Here is a 22,006-nt window from a genome sequence, read left to right on the forward strand (position 1 = left end):
CATCGTCTTCTCCGAAGCGTTGTGCCGCAACAAAACGGTACCTTAAGGATGGGTTATGAATGGCGTTAATACAGAAAAAACGTTCCCCCGTTCTTTGCACAAGACGCGGTGACTGGCATCCTCTCCTGGGTCGTTTTGAGCCCCGACACAGATACAATCGATCTGAAGAACGACACGACGCCATTCAGGTCTTTCGCGTCATTGCACAACAGTGACCCTGCCGGACGGCACCTGCTTTCCTTTCTTGACAGTATACAGTCGTCCCCAGTCTCCCCGTCTTTCCATAAGCTAGAGCACAGGACGCCAAGAACTGCTGCTTGACGAAGCCACCTGTATGAACAGGCATCGCACACCACGTGGCACGTGACATTGAGAGTTCGTACAAATCTCGTGAATTGAAGCCTTCGAAACGTGGAACGCAACTACCGAAGAGACCTTTCGCAGGGTTAGCGAATACAAAAGTGGAATACAAATTGTTAATTCTAGGAATAAAACGAGTGCCCAGGCACGTTAAGGCGATGAAGGACGCGCGCCACAATGACAGAACTGTTTTTGCCAAGTTCCCTAAAGTAAGCCGTTTTGAGAATCAAACGAGTGTTAGAAATACAATTCCTGTCATGTGTTTAGCGTCCCAATGCATTGTGGGTCACGGATTTAAACCTTTATCCACTTGGCCTTACCTGGTCATATGCTTCTAGTACCAGAGCGACTAACAAATTGAGGATGATCGTATCCGTTAGAATGTAGAAGGATACAAAGTACGCGCCACAACTGAAGACAGACGTATGTTTCACAAGGGCCTGCAAATCAAACACAGAAGAACAGTCCCTTTCTTTGTTTCAGCACCCGACAAACGGCATAGAAAACCGTTTGAAGTATCTGCACTCAAGAACGAGCAGAGTGACGGTGTTGCTCGAGGAACGTTTCTGTACGGGCATCCCGAGGAATCGACTCTCATTTTTCCATTTTCAACCGGTCCTTTTGTCTCTGGTATCCAAGTCAAGACCGCCTTTCAAGTTGAGTGCCGACAGACCCCAGAAATAGGCAATGGATGACGTCGATTCGCAGCATCGTCAAACGCGTTCGGCCAGCATTTGTCCACCGTCACTACGCTTGTTATGTCTGTCACTATTCTTGGACCCCTATCGAAGGCCTGTCCCGCGGAGTCACAGAAATACTCTGACGGCGTGTGTGAACCTGTTCGCGTAAGCGGATCCCCCACCTCCCCTGCTTCTTGTGTAGGTACAACGCTCACACCGCAGCATGTTCAGGTTTTTGTGCTGCTTGTTCTGCGTGTACACCCGAAGGCGACAGGAAGCTGCCCCCTACCGCTCTCCACGGAGCAGCGGCTCTCACCTTCAGTGAATCGTCCCAGCCGTTGACAGTGAGAAGAAATAGCGTGACGAGTGAGGCGAAGAAGTCATTGAAATTCAGGACGCCCCAGTCTGTCGGGTCCTCCATGTCGGGACCTTTCGGAGGCAAATGCTCCATATCGCACTTGATGATTCCCCCAAACAGTTCCATGCCGACTGTGCCGTACGCGCAGAAAATGACGACCAGCACTAGAAGCACCGTTTTCAAGGCCGCTACGGCAGCCACTAGAGAGACAATCTGCGCATGCAGGCACATCCGGATGTCGTGCACACAACACCAGTCCAAGAAGACCTCGCTCACAAAGTACAGCAGGGACGAGTCCGTAGTTGCCTCTTTCAAGCGATAAATACTGTTATCGTGGCTTCCACTGAAGACCCCGTAAACACTCTCCATGGTTTAGTGACCGTGGGACATGAAGGCTAAGTTCGTTCTGTGAATCTCCCTATCGCCTTTCATGAATGGATGATCTATCTCTGCACAGTTTCCAGCCTTCGGCTTTCCGTTTCACTTGAGTCGTTCCATGCCTTCCCATATTTCACTATTTATCTGTATATATATTCATACTGATCCACTTTTTCCTCTTTGCAGCGACAGAAGGTGAATCGTGATCCAGACCCGTACAACTCAACTCGAAGAGTCAGAGACATCCATTTTTCAACCACTGACGAAGATCCAATGTATGAGGTACAGACACCGGTCGATTTGCGGCGCAGCGCGCAGCGCGCAGCGCGCAGCGCCCCGCCTCTGGCGAGAACGGCACTCGCTCGGCGAAGCCGCGTTTACCATCTTTCGGAGCGGAGAGATTCTGAAGCAGATGCGAATCCCTCTTAGGACGCGAATGAAGGCGAGAGAGCGTGAAAGGTCGTCGAAGGTCTCCGTGGTGCACGAGGGGTGGAACGCCGACGCACTGCCTGCCCAGAGACAGGCCAGCTCGAGAATCATCACGCTGCCTCCGACAACGATGTCGAATCTGAGGACACACACATATTCCAGAAGTGAACGACGCTCAGTGACTCAAGTATACAGCCAGCCGTTCATAAGTTTTTTCCGGGCGTTTCAACCTCCGAAGAAGATCCAGCGTGGACGCAGCAAACCTAGAAGAGAGACACTGCTGGGGCCATGGATTCGACAGCCGACACGACAAGGGGAAAAGTCGACGGAGACTCCAAACAAAGGTCAAGCAAATCGAAAACGAGGGGGACGGCGTCTTAGCCATGAGCGACGCGGTGGTGCGTGAGACTGCTGGGAGCGAGGGAAACGGCAAGGAGAGAAAGCGCGAGGCAAGGAGAGACCGATCACGCAAGAGGAACCGAAGTGAACAGAGAACGAGCGAGAAAAGAAGCGCAAACGCTGCAAACTGTCTCGCGCTGGAGGGCGTCCCTTACCGCTCGCGGAGACTGAAACCGGTGTATCTCTGAATTGAGGAGGTGACGCGAATTCGAACGACGACGGACACTAAGTAAACGAAACTCAACGCATTTTGGATCCAGTACGCGCCTGCGACCGAGCCAAAACATGAAGCTGGCAGACCCTCTGCGAGGTCAACCGGCGAAGACTCGATCTCTTCCCCACTCAGCGTCGAAGCCTTCCGAATAAACTTGCGCGTCTGCAAAGAACCATGGGCACAAAGAAGAACAAGACACAACGACCGGCGTTTACAGATGTAGCCTATCGCCTTTGTCGCTAGATGAACGCGCGGACATAACAGGAGATGAAAACAGCATTCTCTTCACGTCTTCTCGCCTCTCGAATACGAGTCGCCCTCCAAACAACGTACCAAAGCGAACAGAGAAACTTCTCCTGATATATACACGTGTATGTACACACAAATGCAGAAATGTACATCTTTATATACGTCTAGATGTATAACTAACTGTGCATGTGTAAAGAGAGAGAAATACATAGATCGGAGAACGAGCACACCCGTCTGCATGCATGGAAAAAGGTGCCAGGGACGATCACCGGCCTCCAGAACTGGTGCAAAAAAGGAGACTCAATTGTACGTCCACGCACGGACGTCCTCGAATATGAATACGCGCGTGTTGGCGCAAACAAATGTACAAATAAATATATGTGCATGTGGATACAAATGCATGCATATACCCGCAGCGAGGCGAACGTCGTTTTAAGTTCGTAGAAGTGAGAACAGAAAGGCCAACACCGCATGAGGCCGAAAGAGCGCCGTCGCGTTCTGTTCGCTATGTCAAACACACGGAAGCAACGCCTCTGCAGCAGGCGAGGAAAGGCCTTTCAAGAATTTTGGATTTTACCTGCATGTAGGTCAGAATGAGTGAGGCGACGACGCAAACGTCAGCAGCTACATTCAGCAGGCGTCGGTGCAGCGCGAAGCGGCAGGAGTCTGAGCGCCACAGCCGCTGTTCTTCTTTCTGTTTTGCTGCATCTGTGTTAAGACGCAGGCACACAGGCGAGAGAGAGAGAGAGGTCACAGCGAGTGCCAACGCTTTCCAAGAGTCGACGCGAAAGGTCACAGGGTTTACGGCGCTCTAGGAGAGGTCTCGTGACAGCCGCGAGAGAACCAGGGAACATGGCCAAATCGAAGAGCACTCAAACGCGTGGATACAGACTTGTCTGCGAGGCGAGGTCGGAGGCTCGCTGGGCGGACTCGAAAAACATCTTTTTCCGTGTGTTTCATCAGGCCCGCAGATCTCTCTGCGCATGACTCAGAGCGTGTTCATCCCCAACCTCCGAATCGCGGCGCCAATAACGCGGACAAGAGCAACGAGTCACTCGAGCAACGCGTTGCTCCGTTATCCCGATGAAAGAAAGAAAACCGTTTTAGCTGTTGCGTGTCATCGCTGCATCTCTCACCGTATGCCGCAAGAGTGGAGACGAGTTGCGCAAACTGACTTCTTGCGAGACCGGAGGCGTTGTCACCTGCGCCTCGTTGGAGAAGCGAAAACAGTTCGGTCTCCTCCCCCCCGCCTGCAAGGACGTTATTTGCGCCAAGGCGCGACGAAGCAAGTCCCCGCTGACCAGACAGGCAGACGGCCTTTCCTGTGAAGTTCGAACTTGCTGCTGCATCCTTTCGTTTTCCGAAGAAAAAAGCCAGAACACCTCGCCACTTGGGAGCCTTCCAGTTTCCCCCCTCCACCATCTGCTCATCACCTCCATCCACCTTGTTATCTCCTCTCTCTCGACCCGACAACAGAGCCGCTACTTCATCTCCTTCTTCGCCTTCTTCTTCTCGACTTGGTTTCTCTTCGCGGCTGCTGACGGTCTCGCCAGACATCTGTAGAGTGGGGATCGTGCCTGTCGTCGCCAGAGCGCCCTGGGATGAAGTGGAGGGAGAAGCCGAGAGAGGCGAGGCGCGAGGAAGACAAGAGATAGTCGACAGAGTTTGACCAGTTCCATACACCTCCGTGTCTCTCGTCAGGCTCTGCTCAGACGGCAAGCGCTGTGAGGGCAAGAAGGCCGCAGACGGTTCATTCGGCTTCTCCTCCACTGCCGCTTGCGCGTCATCAGGCGAGTCCTGGAACGAACCGTCTTCCGCAGCTTCTCGCGTCTTTCTTCTCACTTTGTCTCCTGTTTCTCCATCGGTCTCGGCCTCGCCGATCCCTGAGTCTGAGGAGGGCGAAGAGAGGAGCCTGAGAAAGGGTGAGGCGAGTTGAGCAGAGACGAGTGAGGAAACGAGCGCCGGCGGCAGCGGCGCATGCAGAGCCGGAGAAGCGGCAGACCATCTGGATTCGTTCTGTGTCTTTGAATCTCCTCCGAGCTCCAAGGTTTCCCCACGATCGCCTGCAGGTCCTGAGTGCGGCCGACCCGAGAGCGCTGCGTAGTGGGCGTAGAACGCTCTCCATGTCTGAAAAGAAAGCTGCTCCCTTGTTTCCGTTTCTGGACGGTCTCTGCCTAAGGCGAAGGACGCCTCGGAAGCAAGGAGAAACTTCTTCGCAGACGCGGCTGACGAGGGAGAAGGAGCACCGACGCACTGTTCTTGAGATGCCAGAAGAAGGTTGAAAGCTCGATTGAGGTAGCGTGAAGAAAGCGCGAGCTGCTTGCGGCTATCCTGTGTGGACCGGACCAGCGTGAGGTGGAAAACAATTCACACAATTGGAGAGACGCGTGGGCGCGGAGAGAGATGCAGAGAGAGAAAGACCGAGGCGTATCTCGTTCGCGGAACGGTCGTACACTTTCCACTCCTTTGCGAGACTCGAATGAGGCTGCGCTGACTCTCCCTTGGTGACGAAAGGCGTCAGAAACGAAGACAAAAAGGTTCCCGTCTCGCGGGGCTTCTGGAGTCGTCTTCACAAACGCAACATGCACTTGGCGGCCGTCAAACCGACAAACGCGAGCACGGTGCACATACAGGCATGCGTAAAGGCGCATAGATACAGACACACAGGTAAATACATATATATATATATATATATACATATATATATATATATACATAGACATATATACATACATACATATATATATATATATATATATATATAGCATCATGCACGTACCTCGACAACTGAGTGCGCAAATGCCACAGCGTGTGTACTCAACGTCATCTCTGAGTTAACATATACGTAGACTGGGACATGCTCTCGGTAGATACAAAAGAAGAACTAGAGTTGCATATATATGCTTGTATACATATACCTATACATACACGTACATACATCCATTTGTACACCGACAGATGTTTGCAGTGTGAACTCTGGGATGTGTCATGGCACCGATTTTCGAGGACAGCTGAAGCCAACTTGGACGCTTTCCTGATTATACCGTATGTCCGATCCAGCGAAGGCGCCCTTCGCTTGAACCGCGTTTCGTTTGCACTGGAGTTGAAGTAGACTGAGGCGCCCTCTGCATCGGTCTTTCTCTCACTTACAGCGATGTCTCCGTCGCGGTAGGCAGAATAGAAGGCGGCGGCAAAAAGGCCGAGAAGAACAGCAGTGAGGAGGTAGAAGACAACGATGAAGAGGACAGCGACTTCGTGCACGGTGTATCCGCGAAGCAGCACCTGCGGAAGCCTGACAGTTGTGACGACGAGAAGCAGCGAAATACAGCCGCTCTGAAAAGAGTTGAATTCATCGTGGCCACTCGTCCCCGCAAAGAGAATGACGCCCAACCAATCGAAGAGCAACACACTCAAAAGAGCCGCCAGAATGATGGTCCGAACCTGAGAGAAAAAACCAGCGGACACACACAAGCGACAGACTGAGAGAAAACAGAGAGGAAAGAAGAGAGCGCAGAAGATGCAGCGGGTGACAGGATAGACGAAAAAGAAGAAGACGCGGGGGTAACGAGCGTAGAAGAAGGGAAGCGAAGGAGAGAACGCGAAAGGATAGAACAGGGTGCAAAGTGGAGACGAGACAAAGAGAACAGAAGAAGCGGAGAGTAGGAAGAAGCAAACGCGCGCAGGATGGAATGGAGAAGCAGCGGAAGCGACGCGAACCTCAGTAGCATCCGATGCCGACTGAAACAACAGGCGTAAGCAAGAGGTAGACCAGTGCAGAAATCAGCAAGCTGAGAGACAGGCGAAGCGATGCGAAACCACAAACGAAGATTTGGAGGAAAGAGAAGAGAGAGGCGAACCAGAGAAACCGAAGACCAGAAACGGAGACAAGGAACAGGGGAGGTTGTCACGAGACCGACACTGCGACAAGAAGCCTGGGTACCACCTAAACAGAACCTGAAGGGACTCGCCAGAGGCATCCCCGCGAAAGAAAGGACGACTATACAGGGCCATCTCTCCGTTCTTTTGAGGAGAGTTGTTTTCCGTTGTTTCCTTTGTCACCTTTCCATCTCGAGAATCCGAGTGCTCCTCTCTCGCGCGTTTTCGCTGTTGCACGTCGTCGCTTTCTCTCGTTTCTGCTTCTCGCGTACCTTTGGCAGCGTTCGGACGATGCGGAGAAGCATCCCAATCACGGGATAGTAGAAAAGAGCCAGGAGGAGAGGCCGCGCGAGTCTCGCAGCCACACCGGGTTTGTACCAGGCGAGGAAGGCCCTCAGTCCCTCTCTTGCGCATACAGCTCCCGACGGTTCTCTCGGCGAATCTGTGCATGACAGGCTGGGCAAGAAGAAGACGAGAGCGACGCCGAAAAGGTCCACCAGAGAGACCAGGCAAGCGGCGAGAATGAGGAGACGAGAAAACGGCTGCGAAGAGAACAGTGGGAGAAGGCCGCGCCCAGACGTCTCGTCCAGAGAAACAGACTCCGAGGAAGTCCGCTTCAAAAACGTCTTGCTCAAGAGTCTCTCTTCTCCTCTGTCTCCTTCTTCTCCGCCCTCTCCTCTGTCTTCTTTTTCTCCACTTGCTTTGGAGGCGCCATCGTCTTCCCCGAGGGGAGCTCCGCGCGGCTCGTCCTCCGACATCTCTCCTCTGTAGATACACTCGAGGAGAGCGGCGAGGAGGAGGACGCCGAGACAGAGGAAGGAGAGAGCGAGGAGAATCGTTCTTTGCGACCATGGGTCGAGCTCCGGAAGGAGAGACTCTGGAGACGGAGAATGCAGACAAGAGGCGTCTGCACGAAAGAGGAAGGCGGGCAGAAGCGGCCGCCGAGGCTCCCAGTCACCTGCGCTCAGGTCCCGAGACGGGCGGTCAAGCGAGACGGACGCAGCCGAAGGAAGCGTTCCCTCTATCTCGACTTTGGAGGCGTCTCCCGTCGCCTTTTCTTGAGGGTCTTCCCTCTCTTTCTCACGTCTCCTCTCCTTGTCTTCGCCTCTGCCGGTGGAACAGAGATCCGCGTTCGAGGCCAGCGCGAGGAAGGCTTCCTTTCTGCGAGACGACAAAGACCGACAAGAGGGCGAGGCGCATCGCGGAGAAACACCGCCGGGAAGAGCCTGTGAGGTTCGTGAGAGCCTCTCTGCGTCTCCTGCGTGTCTGCAGGTCTCTCTCGCCTCTCTCTTGTGCGAGACTCGGGCGTCTTGTCTTCGACTGCCTCCTTCCGCGAAGGAGCCACAGAGGTCGATAAACGCAGAGCGAGGACTCGTCGCCTCATCTGCTCTCGAACTCCTTCGCGCTGCCTCTCGCGCTGCGTCTCGCGCTGCCTCTCGCTCGCCTCTGCGGGGACGCGTCTCCTCGTCGCTCTCGTGACGCGAAACGGAGGCAGCGAACGCAGACGCAGAGAGATGCGCAGCGACAGACGCTCGAGGGGCTTCAGCAGAAGCCACTGGCGAATCCCAAGCGGAAGAGCACAACGGAGAGACAGAAGAAGAGCAAGCAGCGGAGGAAGAAGAGAGAGACGACGAAGACGACGGAGGCGCGAAAGAAGGAGACGAAGAGGAAGACGAAGAGGAAGAAGAAGAGGAAGAAGAAGAAGCGTGCGAGGAGAAAGACAAAGAAGATGGCGATGCGTCAAGTCGAGACTGCGATGCAGGGGAAGAGGGTGAGATGGTGTGCCGAGTTGCGGAGAGCGCCGAAGAAGTTCGCGCGTTCTTTCTGAGAGCACTGGAAGAGTCGGAGTCCTCGAAAAAGGCGAGAAGAAGATAGAGACAAAGAGCCAGCTTCACCAGCGGCTGCAGACGCAGAAAAAGGCAGAAGGCCTTCTGCTGTCTCCGCGTCCGAAAGGCGCCCCCCGGCAACGCAGGCTGCTGCTCCAACAGAGACACGCTGTACACCCAACATGCAGCTGCTCGGCGCAAGTCGCCTCCAGACGAAGAGAGCGCAGGAGGCAGAGAAGAGAGAGAGGACGACGCGGAAGGGGGCGGCGAGGAAGCGAAAGAGAAGAAAGACGAACAGACAGAGGCACAGAGCGATGCGTCTGGCGAGCCTTGACGCTCCTGTGAAGGCGAAGGTGGCGTTCGACTAAGCATGCTAGACAGTCCGTTCTCAGCTCTCCTAGAAGACGAAGAAGAAGAGGAAGAAGAAGAAGAGGAAGAAGAAGAAGAAGAAGAGGGAGAAGAGCACGAGAGAGACGAAGGGGAGAGAGCAGAAGAAGCGAAAGGAGGAGGAGAAGCGAGAGAAGAAGAGAGACTACCGTTGTTAAGCGCCATGGTCGGTAAAAAGAGGAGAGAGAAAGAGAGAGCTATGTTCTCTCTCCTTCTCTCTCCCAAGAGGGGCGGCGCACCCTGTCCGGAAGAGGATGCCGGGCGTCTGTGTCGTCATAGGGGAGAGGGGACGAAGGAGTCAAATGTCGAGTGAATCCGAAGACGACATCGAACCATGAAGAGCGGAGCGACAGCTGGAGAGACGGAGAGGACGGACGGTCCCTGTGAATTGCTTTCTACTGCATGTCTGTGGACCAGTGCGCAGGGTTGCCTTCTCAGTCATTCCTCAGTTCCTGGGAGCTTCCCACGGCGCGATAAAGCGAAAGAGAACGCGAAGGAGACGAGAGAGCGAAAGAAGAGAGCGGAAGAGGCAAGAGGAAGGGAGAAAAAAAGTCAGAGAGGAGGGAGCGACGAGAGACAGAAAAAAAGTCAGAGAGGAGGGAGCGACGAGAGACGGAGCCGCGTAGAGCTGAAGGCGGATGAACGGCTGAAGAAGAGTTCTTTCGAACGAGCCAGCAAAAAGAGAATCCGTTTGACAATTCGCCGGCAAGCAAGCCACGAATGAAAGGCAAGCAGATGGAGGCCGGAACTGGAAATGCGTTGCTGGAAGGGGAAATCACAAAGAGGCGATGCAGCCGACGGCGAAACTCGGTTCCTCGAAAACTGGTGTCTGCGCCCATTGGCGCCTCCTTCTGCACTGAGTGGACAGTTGAGGTGTATGTACATCCGAGAAGAGCTTCGAGAGAGCGTGAGAAAGGCGCGTTTTCCGGCGCGTTTCTTTCCTCTCTCCTTCCTCTCTTTGACTTCGTCCACAGGAGGTTCCCTCCCGCGAAACTCTCGGGAGTACGTCCACCCGTTTCGCGTTCGTGACTGTTTTCCTCTTTGTCTTTCGAGTTCCCTCTAGCGTCTTACGAAAAGAGACTTCTTTCGACAAGGAGAGGAAATCTGCGTTTCCTCGAGAGAAAGCGAAAAGAGGCCCTCTCCCGCCCAGCTCGCGCGTCGGACCCCCCGGAGACAGCCGCAAGGTTGAACCGGAGACAGCGCAGCTGTCGCGTCTTTCTACTCCTTTGTTGTTCTGTCTTTTGTTCTTTGTTCTTGCATATGGGGATGAGAAACGCGATCTGAATTGCTTTCTTTCTGTGTTTCTCGCTCTGGACAGATAGGCTCCTTCCTCCGCAGTTGAGCGTCTGTCGGTGGCTCTTTCCGTGTTCGCTTGACCGGAGAGGAGAGGCCATGGCGCGTGAGAAACAAAAGAAAAGAAACAGGACCAGATGTATAATCTGTGGTTCCCTCCTCATGAAAAATGCTGCCTCTCGAGTGTCTGTCTTGTGAATCGATCGCAGGCGCAAGAGAAGAAAAGGGTCTCGCCGCAACTCCAGAGGTCACGACATGCATTGTTCGTTCTTGTCTCGTCCTCTCGCTTTTCTCCCTCTTTCTCTTTTTTTTCTCCCAAGGTCTTTCTCCCCTCCTTCCTTCTCAGTCTTTCTCCTGCGCGCTTGCGTTTTCTCCTCCTCATGCTCTCTCTTCCTTTCTGCCCCTCTGTGTCTCGCTCTTTGGTTCTTTTCTGCCTTTTCGCTGTCTTCCAGTTTACTCCACCGCGATAGAAAAATGTGACCACACTTGCAGAAAGAAGAAACGAGAAAGCGGAACGCGACGGACGTCTCAGCCCTGAAAAAACCTGAGAAAGGCTCAGGAGAGTCTCTGCGTCGTTTTAGGACTGTGGCGACAGCCGTCACTGGGGACGAGCAAACGCATACGGAAATCGACATGCAGCTTTGTGCCTCAGGGAACCTCTCGCTCTTTGTTCTGATGTTAGCGCCCGAACCGCAGATGGAAAACATAGACTCCTGAGGCATTCAGACCTCTAGTTGAGAACGCACTACTCTTGTAGAAAAAAAAATGCGAACAGAGAAGAAACGCACTCCTTTTGAACGCGCCGGTTCATCTTCTCGCGTTGAGAAAATGACTTCGGCGAGCGTCTCTTCAAAACAAGAGGGACATGAGCTGCGTTTCTCGCGTTCCGCCCTGTTTGCTAGTGTCTACGCCTGGAGAAACTCAACGCACCGCAGAGAGTCCTTGCAGCAGGCGATGAACAGCGAAAAGACACGAACGAATGCGCGGGACCCTTTGCTTGAAAGGTTTGTGTGTCTCCGCCAAAACGAAGGAAACAGATGCACGACAGAAATGGCAACGAAAGCAGGTCTAGACACCGAATGAGAACTCCCGACACAGAGCGTGTGAAGAACTCGGCAACAACGTCCTTTTTACTGCCCAAACTTCCCCTGCGTCCGTCTTTCTCGGCTTCCACTTTCCTGTGAAGACGAGATCTCCTCTTTGAACGCGTCTCCTCGTCGAATTGTTCTCTCGCGCAATTCCGCGCCAGCACGTGAGCGAGTCCTGAAATTCCGTTAAACAATTTCGACAGCGAAAATGGGCTCTCGGGGAGTTTTCTGGCCAGTTGCCCGACAGACCGTCGAGTCTGCATACAGTGTAAGTGGACTGAGTAAATCCACCACTTCTCAGGTGTGTGGATAAAAGTCCACCGGGGGGGTCCCAGTGTGTCGAGTTGACGCCAATGCCACTGAGTCTTTTTTTCGTTCTACTGCGTTTTCACGGCCGCTTAGAGGGATTCTTCGGCTAGGGCGGCGATGAAAGGTTCCTTCAAGTTTTTTTTTGTTGCAACATGCCCCGAGCCTTTTCTCCGTACCATCAAGCACTGTCTTCCTCAGCTGAGTTACTCGGTATTCGCTTGCAACTAGCAGGCACCTCGAGCGATTGCCGTTTTGAGGTGGACTTACGTTCAACAAGCAAAAAGCGAACTTCCCACTGTACGTGTTGCCCTTGGTCCACTTCAGTTCGAAAAGTGGAAGGCAGTGACGGTGAATGTGACTCCAGTTTTGAGAGTACAGAAAAGAACCGAGGTAAATCCTTCCAACCGCGGGTGCTCTGTAGAAAACTCAAGTGCTCTGCGGTCTCGACTTTCGTATTATCAACGCTCTCCTGCGCTGACACGTTCACGAAGTTACCACGACTGGGGTCTTCGCTTCAAGCGTCTTGTCTCTGCCTGGACGGGTGCTACGCCCTCTGTTCCTGCGTACTGTTGTATTTCCTTGGTGTGCTTTGAATAGAGGCGCACCGTGGAATCTTCCCGATCTTGTTGCAAGCCAAGGATTCATTAGAGCTTATCTGAAGTCCGTGGGAAGGTCGTGTCCAACATAAAGGCTCAGCCGTTTATCAGCTTAGATGCACGGAGAGACACACAGGTAATCCCTGCACCCTTCGTCTCTGCTTGACCCCCTTTCCGTCTGTACCTCATGTCTGCTAGAGGCAACAGCCTTTCGCGACAAATCCTACGAGAGTACTAGGTGGATAAATCTTTTATAGTAAAGACACGTTAGCAGAAACTGGAGCCATCTGCTCCAGGTGAACACAGGCTCGAAGCGTGGACTGCAAAGAAGCAAACTTCTTGTTGCGGGTGCGGTCGCGGAAGAGAGTCTCCCCCAAGTTGTTACTGGTGACTATTTCAGGAAACAAAGCGGGCCTCTCTCGAGGACACTGAAGAAAAGCAAAAGAGCAGTTAGATGCTAAGCAACGCCACGGGAATACAGTCGCGAATTCGCCTTCTTCTTCTACCCCAAAGGTAGCTGAAAGTCCGCTACTGCTACGAAACGACAAGCGTGCAGTGAATTGAGAGTCAGCGCACACTGACACAGAAGACAAAGAACATCCGGAGACTCTTTGTTTCTGCCTCTCATGCACACTACGTTGTTCTCGTCATGAAAGATCAAAAGAGCAAAGATTTTCTGGGAGAAGTCCGCCTAAAGCTGGCAAACAAAGGCAACTTAAAACTGCAGTAATCAGCCAACGTGGAGATGCTGAGACACGCCGGTGGAACCTACTCCCAAAGTACGATCTGACATGGTGCCCCACAACGTATTGCTTATATATATATATATATATATATATATATACGCATGTATAAGTACCGTTGTTCATGTAAGTGTGTATTTAAATGGAGTTATACATATGTATATATATATATATAATTACCGTCATATATACAGATGTGTATGTGAACAGCGTTATATATATATATATATATATATAGCTGCCGTTATATATATAGATGTGCACTTCAATGGCGCTATAATGACCTTCATGTACATATATACCACTATATATGTATGTATTTAGAGATAGAATGCACGGTAGTTCATTATATAAAATGCGTTACCCTGTGTAGATGTAAGACTCAGAAAAATGATCCGGAGGAAACGTTACAAAGTGTTTCGTTGCATTTACTTTTTCTGGCACATGTGGAGAAGACTCGTTCGGAATGGATGAGAAATTACTCTTTTTTGGTGAGAACATGAGTTCTGGAGAACGCTGAAGCTGCGATCTGTGCCGACGCGAAGAAGTCCTGCCATCCATCCAAATTCGAGACACGCATGTACCCTCGCCTGAGGCGGATCGCTCCAAGGCGACGAAGTCAAGGATTTTCCGGAAGTCAAAAAGGCAAGAGAATCACAAGAAAGGAGAGGAAAAGCCAGAAGAAAAGGGGAGACAATGCACCGCGCTCCGTCCGTTCACGGAGACAGAGAGAGGGAACAACTGGGAGGAAAGAGTTCAATGAAGAGTAGGTATTTGGAGAAAACAGTAGCGAGACAAGAAGACTGTACAGTCAGATGTGTACATTTTTTAAGAGGTGAAAAACGAGACAAAGGGAGACGAGTCCAGGGGGCGAATGAGAATGAAGACGCGCGACTTTCCTTGTCTGCAGCAGCTCTGCGTCCGCTTTTCTCGCTTTTCACGAAAAAGGCGCTCTCGCCTCTTGGAGGTGTACGTACACCGCCTGACGTTGTTTGCGGAGAGATTTGAAAGGCGCGTTTGAAGTACCAGTATGCTTCTGGTTGCTTCGATTTTTCTTTTTCTTGCAAACAACATCGGAGGCTGCTTTTCTGCCCCCTGTCACAGAATACGCCTCTGTCTTTTTCGCAGCTGTTTCTTCTCTACAGTCTCTCGCCTTTCTTCTCTCTCCTTTCTTCTCTCTTCTTTCTTCTCTCTTCTTTCTTCCCTCTGTCTTCGTTCCTTTTCTTTTGCCTCCTTTTGTCTCTCTTCTCTTCCTGTTTTCCTCTTCCCTCCCTCTCTTTCCTCGGTCTTCACGAGCTCTCAGAACCGGCGCGAGGACTCTGGCGTCTTTGTCTTCTCCGCATTCTCTTCAACTCATTCGTTCATCCGCCGCGGACCCCGAACAGGAGAACTGAACACGCATACGTCTGCACCTGTGTGCAAGGTACCTGCGTGTACATACATGCATGTCTGAAGGCAGACAGTTACAGACAAGGTGACTTCTTGTGTGAATCTGGCCGTTCTCAACGTCTATTTTTCTTCTCTTCTGCCTCCGCGCTCCTCGTACCCCAGTCCTTGCTGCCCCCGTCTCTCGCCCACTGTTTTGTGCCGGTGTCTTGGCCTCCACTTCGTCTCTCGCCTTCCACTGTGTTCCTCAAATGCACAACGAAGCTCCCTGGCACAGGAGACTGCAGACTGCAAGCCTCTGCTTTTCTTCGGGCCACAGAGACAGTTAGTTCTCTCCTTCGCGCTCCTTACATAGAGTCTTCTGCGCCTCTTGACCTCTCTTCCTCAGTTCTGTACATATATGTATTTACAGTATTGGTGTCTGTTTATCGCTGGGTGCTGTGCGGACGGAGGACAAAAACAAAAGTGTAGATTCTTTCCTTCCAAAGATTCTCGAGAGAGATTTTCTTTCAAAAGAGGGGCAAAATGGATTCCATCAGGATCAGCGTGAAATGGAACAAGCAGGAATTTGAGAATGTCGAGGTGGATCTCAGCGAACCTCTTGCGCTCCTCAACGCGCAGCTCATGTAAGCGAAAGACGAAAGACTCGGTACACAGAGAGCATATATTCTTTCTTTTTATTTCGACCTGTATCTGCGTGTATCTGTATCTGCACATCTCTGTCACTGTATCTTCGGCGGTCTATATCTGTCGATATCTACATGTATTTACATCTACCTATATCTATCGAACTCTATGTATCTTTATTTATAACGTTTGTGTCTATAGCTATTTTCATCTTTTTCTGCCTATGTCCATCTGTGTCTAACTCGATCTGTGTGTATGTGTGCGTCTCACGTTCTCGAAGACACGAGGACGCCGGAGTCGAGAGGAAGAAGAACAGGAACGAGGCCTTTTCTGTTTCGTCGTGGAGTTTCTGAGTTTTCCTCTTCGATGCACGCAGTCCACGGCGGAAACTCTCTCCCCCTCTCCCTCTTCAGTTGCTCCTCTTCTTCGCTGTCTGTCTCCCCTCCTGTCTCTTCCTTCGTCTGTCTCTTTTCTCTGTGCATGTCTTCCTCTCTCTCTTCACCCTTCCTTGCTTTCTCTCACTCTCGCCTCGGTGTCTCTTCCCCTTTGGGTTTCCTCTGTCTTTTTCCTCTCGCTTTTGCACAGTCTCGCTTTGTCTCTCTCCTTCTGCCTAGGACTTTGACGGGAGTGCCAGCAGACCGTCAGAAGCTGATGGCGAATCGCAAGCTGGTCAAGACTGTAGACGACCTGAGAGCCGCGGCGAAGGGTGGCAAGAACCTGAGGGTGACGATGCTCGGAACTGCCGAGGGAGCCGAGCTTCAGCAACCTCTGGAGAGAACTGTGTTTGTCGAAGATCTGACTCCTGCTGAACGCGCCAAACTGCTGCGAGAAAAGAACATCGAGCCTCTGCCTCCCGTGAGAAAAAAAACGCAGGCTGTACAGACCCCTCCGAGGGAACGACCCTGCACACGAATTTCCATCTCCTCTCGTCTGTGTTGCCCGAGGTTTCCTCTGGATCCGATTTCCCCGTTCACCGTTGCTCGCTCGCGGTTCAGTGTGTCTTTCACGCTGCTTACTCAAATGGTTCTCTCGCGCGCCTGCGTCTAGCCTCTCCGACTTTCTGTGCACATTTACGTTCATGTACATCTTCGTGTGGATTCAGTCTGGCGGCAAGCATGCAGCTCCTTCCATGTCGAGTCCGACACAGAGACGCATTCGCCTCAACAGAGGGAAGATACTCCTCGACGCCCACTATCAACGTATGTGCGTAGCGTACCAGACGAAAACACGAACATATGTTCGTATATACTTCGCTGTTCATATCAATACATATGTATGTTTATATATGCGGTGAAGGTGCATTGGTCCGTTTCCGTCTTTCAGGGCATCACGAATTTGGGAAACACCTGCTACCTGGCGTCGGTCTTGCAGATGCTCAGACCCTGTCGGGAGCTCACTGCAGCAGTCAAAAATGACATGAAGAACTCGACTGGAGAATCCGCTGCAGCCTACACAGCTCTCTCAGGCGCCGTCGGCGCTGCCTACCGCCTCGCCCTCGCGCTGAAAGACTTCCACAGTCACTGGGACTCCACGGCGGGAGCTGCGCAGCCTGTGCTTCTCGTAGGGAACTTGCACAGACGAGAGAGAAACAGCGAGAGGGAGAGACAGACGAGAGAGAGAAGAAAATGAGAAAACGGGCGGAGAGCGAACAGAATCAAAGGTCGGACCGAGAGGCGAGTGACCCTGTTTTTTCTGCCTTTCCTCGATTCCGCTCTCTCCTGCCCTTCTGTCTCAGGACCGAGCTGTTGTCCTTCACTGAATGCGTCTCCGTTTTTCTGAACTTCTCTGCGCTCCATAGGTGCATGCTCTTCGCGAGGCCTTCCCCCAGTTCGCGAGAAAAGCGGCAGCTGGACCAGGTTAGCAAAGCGCCTCTCTGCCTCTCCTCACCGAACGCCTTTACACACTGGTAGACGTTTGCATCTGTGTATACGTGTTCAAGCATCTATATATAGTGTATATATATATATATAGTATATGTATATATATATAGTATATGTATATATATATATATAGTATATGTATATATATATATATAGTATATGTACGTGTGTGTGTGCGTGAATATCGTTGTGTGCGTGTATCAGTACACAACTACATATCTCGATCTGTACATCTCTCTCGCCACATATAAATATCTCTCCATATATGTATGTATGTAGGTATGTATGTATGTAGGTATGTATGTATGTATGTGGCACCGCGTTAAAGCTTGGTCTGCTCCTGTGTTGATGCGCAGAGATTTGTGTTGTCTGTTGAATTTCAGGGCGCACCGTTGTGTTGAGAAGAGTGCAAATGTATGTCCTGAACGAAGCAGGGATGCGCGCATGGTGTTTGACTGTGTGTGTTGGTAGGGGGGCTCGGAGGCGGCTTCATGCAGCAGGACGCAGAGGAGTGCCTCAGCTGCTTGGTGAACGTTTTAGGCGAGAGTCTGCCGATTTCTCAGAACCGTAAGGCGTTCGAGGCGCTGCCCGTGCGCTACGAGCAAGCAACGAACTTCGTCGACGCGTTGTTCGCTTTCGACATGCAAGTGAAGACCTGCAGAACGCGAGGCGAGGAGGCTCTGGCGGACGGCGCCGCAGAAGTGAAGCGCGAAAAAAACACAAAGTTCACCTGCTTCCTCGGGACCATGCAGAACCCGGTCAACACGCTCGACGAGGGTGTGAAGTTCTCTCTCGCAGAGGAACGGATCGACCTAACGGCTGCGGGGAATGCAGGGAGCAACGCGCCTCTGGATGCGGAGAAGGAGATGCTGCTGCGGTCGATGCAGTTCGCGAGTCTGCCTTTCTACTTGCTCGTTCAGTTCATGCGGTTCGAGTGGAAGCGCGCGGGCGGCCAAGCTGAAAAGGCGAAAGTCTGCAGAAGCGTCAAGTTCGGACCCACTCTCGACCTCTACCTGCACTGCACCGACGTGAGAAACGAATATTACCAGAGAAACGTCCCAGTCTGTGTGTGTCTGGAGCGAACGTAACGGCACGCAACTTGTTCAAGAGAGAAGCGGTCCAGATCCTGTCGTTTCTGAGGAACGCGACGATCCCAGGCCTTCATCATACCCGGTTCGTTGAGTTGTTGAGTTGTACAGTGAGAGCGAAACTGCACCGTTATCGATCCGAGGGGGATCGTCCGACAGGCGGAGACGCAGAGGACGCTCCGGAGTCTGTTGTTTTGGCTGAGTTCACTTTAACGTAGTTTGCCCGAGATGAGTACGCAGGTTTCATATCGAGAGGAATCTCGAGAAAGCTTGTCCCCAGAAGAAGCAGGTGCATGCGGCCAAAAAGTACAGAGAGATCGAGATCGAAGGAGTGTGATGGATCGGTTTGGAGGCACGGGGCTGTGGAGTAAGAAATGTGTGTTCAATCTTAAATTCGATAGAAGAGCCTCTTTTAGTCTTCCCTTGTTTCCTCGAGGGCGTGAAGTTGCCGTCTGGAGTTTTGCATGTCTCTTTCGAGGTTTTCTAGAAACGACTTTTCTTCGCAGAGACGAGAGATGATTGTGTGAACGAGTGAAACTTCGCAGGGGAAGTCGCCGTTTCTTTCGCTTTCTCGTTGCTTCCCTTTCTCCTCGATCCACGTCTGTCTTTGTCGGTGCGTGAAACGGTGTCGCCGCTTTGTTTCGGCGTCTTCTAGAGGCCTGTCAACAAGACGAGGCCTGCACATGAGGAAGCAGGAAAAAAACGTTCAAGACTTGCCCCAGCTGTCGGCGTTCACTGCAGCTCTCGTAGCAGTCACTTCTTAACAGAATGCTTTCGTGGAAGCGTGAGCGTCTCTTCGGGGCGTTTTTTGCTGCCTTCATGCATCTGTATTTTTACGGGTGGGTATGCGTCTGCGCGAGAATATCTGTTTGTGCATGCGGAGCTGCTCAGGCCTGACGTGGTTCCAGTGTACAGAGTCGTCACCGGAAGGCGTGCTTCTCTGGAGAGAGTTTTTCAGGGAACTCTGCTTCCTCGGCTCGCTTTCCCAGTGTCTTTGTTCTCTCTGTGTGGTTCGTCCTTCCCTTCAAGAAGCCGTTTTTTTCTCCACTTTTCTTTCGCGCATTGCAGGAGCTGAAGGAGAGCCTCCGCATCGGCCGCGCAGTTGTGGCTCTGCGTCGAGAGAGAGAAGCAGGAGGTCACTCGAGTGACTCAAAGACCGAAGAAACGAATTCCAAGACGGAGCCAACGTGTGCAGACGCGGCCATGACGGAAAGTGAGGGAACGAGAAACGAGAAGAGAACGTTGAGAGAAAGAAGGCGAAGTCAAACTGACAGGAAGTGCAGAACAAGGTCTTGGGAATGACTGACGCAGGTCTTCTGCAAACGTGCTGAGAACAGACGCAATTCGTGTCCAGAGTTCTGAATTCAACGCTCCAGTTCCTTCTTCCTAGCTAGATCCAGTTGCGAACTCGGAAGCGCATGCGCGTATGTCCCTCTGAATACCAAGCATGTGCAGAGACAGGCAGAGACAATTCGACAAAGAAAAACAGGTGGCTGTAGGTGCACTTAGCAAATAGGTGGGCAAGAGGTATACTGAAGCAAAGGCGTCCCGATACATACACACATACACAGATAACGGGTAGGCAGATACACATGTATTACATACGCAGGCATCTATCCGTATATATATATATATATGTAAAGAGATAGATGCAGGTACATTTATGTAGATAGATGAAAGAACTGGTGTATGCTGTGATCTGTGTGTGTGTGTGTGTGCTGCAGAGAATGAGGACTCGAATGTGTCTTCGACAGGAAGCACGAGAGTGTATCGAACAGGTTTTTTTCAGTTGCTGGGCATCGTGACTCATCAAGGCCGCCACGCAGACAGCGGGCACTACGTCGGCTGGACGAAGAAGGACCAGCGAGAGCCTCGAGTGATTGAGAAGGAGAAGAAAGAGAAGGAGCGCGAGGAGGAGCTGCAGCGGGAAGAGAACCCCAGCGGAATGGCTGTGAAGAAGAAAAAGGCTTCTCCAGTCGACATGTGGGTTAAATTCGACGACGACAAAGTCTCTGAGACACCCTGGGATCAAATCGACCTCGCCGGCGGCCGCAGCGACTACCACATTGCCTACCTGCTTCTCTTCCGAGAGATCCTCGTCGATGCGACAGAGGAGGAAGTGAAGACGGTCGAGAAGAACCACGCAGAGCAACTGGCTCAGACAGACGCCGCGAAGAAGTCCAACGGCGAAGAGAAAAACACCCAGTAAAGGGGAAACGTGTGATGTCCAGTGGAGGGGTTGAAACGTGGAAAGAGGAAAGGAAGGCGAAAGGTCTGTCGCTCTTTTGTCCACCCAGAAAAGAACGGTATGCGTATACGGCACGTGCGAGTGCTTCTCGACCGTGTGGATACACACGCAGCCTCGGAGATGCTGGAAAAGAGAGAAAACAAGGTAAACAGGACCGTGCAAACACCACGCATTTCGCAAACGCAAGGAGGAACGAACGGTGGCTTGTCGAACTCTACACATGCGATAAAGGTGACAGGCAGTCCTGTGTGTCACAGAGCCACTGAGACTTTGTCGGCAATCCCCGGGCGCTATCGGTGCCTGCGTTCCGAGTATTCCAGAAGAGGCATCACATGCGCAGAAGACTGCTGAACTTGTGGACTTGCTTTCTTCATTCTTCGCGGACTTCTTCGGCTGTGATCGAAACGATTCACGCGTGTTCCATCGGCCATCAACAAAAAGACTCTTGAGATACACCAAACAGATAGATGTATGACACCTGCAGATAGCCAGAGAGATTTATGGAATTTCAGCGTAGGCAACGTCGTACATGACGTTTATAGATAGGCAGGGAGCTTCACAGCCTTCAACCAAACGAGCTCGGCGTGTCTGCGGCGTTACAGTCCCGTGGGCCGTGAATAATTAGGAATGTCAAACGGCGTTTAGGTGGCCGGCGTGCGCGAGGGCGTCTTCACCGCTGTAGAAGGAAACCGCGATTCCAGCCTGTTCGGCCGAGCGTAGAGTTTCAACCGAGAAAGGCGAAGAGTTTAGTCAAGCAAAATCTGCAGGCTCGCTGCTTTTCCGGGAAAGGTCACGGAAACTAGCATGCCTCCGGTGACGATCGACGCTCCAACATCACCCGCGCTTCTTTTCGGGACTTGTAGCGGCAGGGAATTTTGAGGATAGCTTTGCTCCTCGGAGTCGCGCGGTGCCTGAATGCCCGCTGGCACAACATAATTTAAACCTCCTGTCGCATCTCCTGGCAATCTTATTTCGTGGAAAAGTGTCGTCCCCCTGGTTACGGGTAACGATGGAAAACGCTTGCTGAGGCTAAAGTCCGGAAGAACGCAGCGCCCACGAGCTCCAAATTACGAAGTGACGGTTTGGGGCGTGTGAGTGCCTCCCATTAACTGGTTGAGAGCTTGTACGGTAATTGTACCACTGCAGGACCAAATAAGGTGTGCAGCATTTCCTATGCTCTTGAACGTTTGGTCAGTGTGGCTCGCCGGATGACTGGAGTGTCTACGTTGCTGCTTCGAGGCAAACTGTTGGCTTCACGCTACCAAAACTGGGAATAACTGTCGCTCGCACGATCTGCCGTCGCACAACCCGACACATTCCCTTTACCACTGACCCTAGAAAGCGTGCACACTGCCGGCGTTTCTTGGTTTCGCACTCTGAGTGCACCCTTGCACACTCTTCCCTCAACATCATCATGTGTTATCCGGAGCACTGGTATTCCGGCAGCTTTGACATCGCTGTCGAGTGAAACGGCCCGTTCTCATGGGGGCGCCTAACCAGCGAGAGAGTGGTGGTGGACTCCAGCTCACCACTCTCAGGGGGTGGAACCTGCGACAACGCGACGTCAATGTGCTGGCCGTTACTGCTTGAAA

General features: G+C 52.1%; 2 protein-coding genes across 2 annotated transcripts; one reads left to right on the forward strand and one right to left on the reverse strand.

The window, feature by feature from the left end:
• Positions 1 to 23: 23 nt before the first annotated feature.
• TGME49_311080 (transporter, cation channel family protein) lies at positions 24 to 10,243 on the reverse strand. Its single transcript, XM_002364311.2, has 9 exons — positions 7,216 to 10,243; positions 6,218 to 6,508; positions 4,204 to 5,398; positions 3,645 to 3,775; positions 2,760 to 2,980; positions 2,158 to 2,344; positions 1,357 to 1,611; positions 681 to 800; positions 24 to 330 (listed from the first exon to the last, which is right to left on the reverse strand). Exons 1-9 carry the CDS (start codon positions 9,319 to 9,321, stop codon positions 289 to 291), a joined length of 4,548 nt encoding a protein of 1,515 aa, XP_002364352.1. The 5' UTR covers positions 9,322 to 10,243; the 3' UTR covers positions 24 to 288.
• Positions 10,244 to 14,253: 4,010 nt separating this feature from the next.
• On the forward strand, positions 14,254 to 21,913 carry TGME49_311090 (ubiquitin carboxyl-terminal hydrolase). Its single transcript, XM_002364312.2, has 7 exons — positions 14,254 to 15,197; positions 15,813 to 16,053; positions 16,522 to 16,758; positions 16,997 to 17,054; positions 17,550 to 18,106; positions 19,235 to 19,379; positions 19,891 to 21,913. The coding sequence occupies exons 1-7, from the start codon at positions 15,097 to 15,099 to the stop codon at positions 20,373 to 20,375; spliced, it is 1,824 nt and encodes a 607-aa protein (XP_002364353.1). The 5' UTR covers positions 14,254 to 15,096; the 3' UTR covers positions 20,376 to 21,913.
• Positions 21,914 to 22,006: the final 93 nt, after the last annotated feature.

This window comes from Toxoplasma gondii, chromosome XI (genome assembly GCF_000006565.2).
Source record: "Toxoplasma gondii ME49 chromosome XI, whole genome shotgun sequence".
Classification (NCBI taxonomy): domain Eukaryota; phylum Apicomplexa; class Conoidasida; order Eucoccidiorida; family Sarcocystidae; genus Toxoplasma; species Toxoplasma gondii.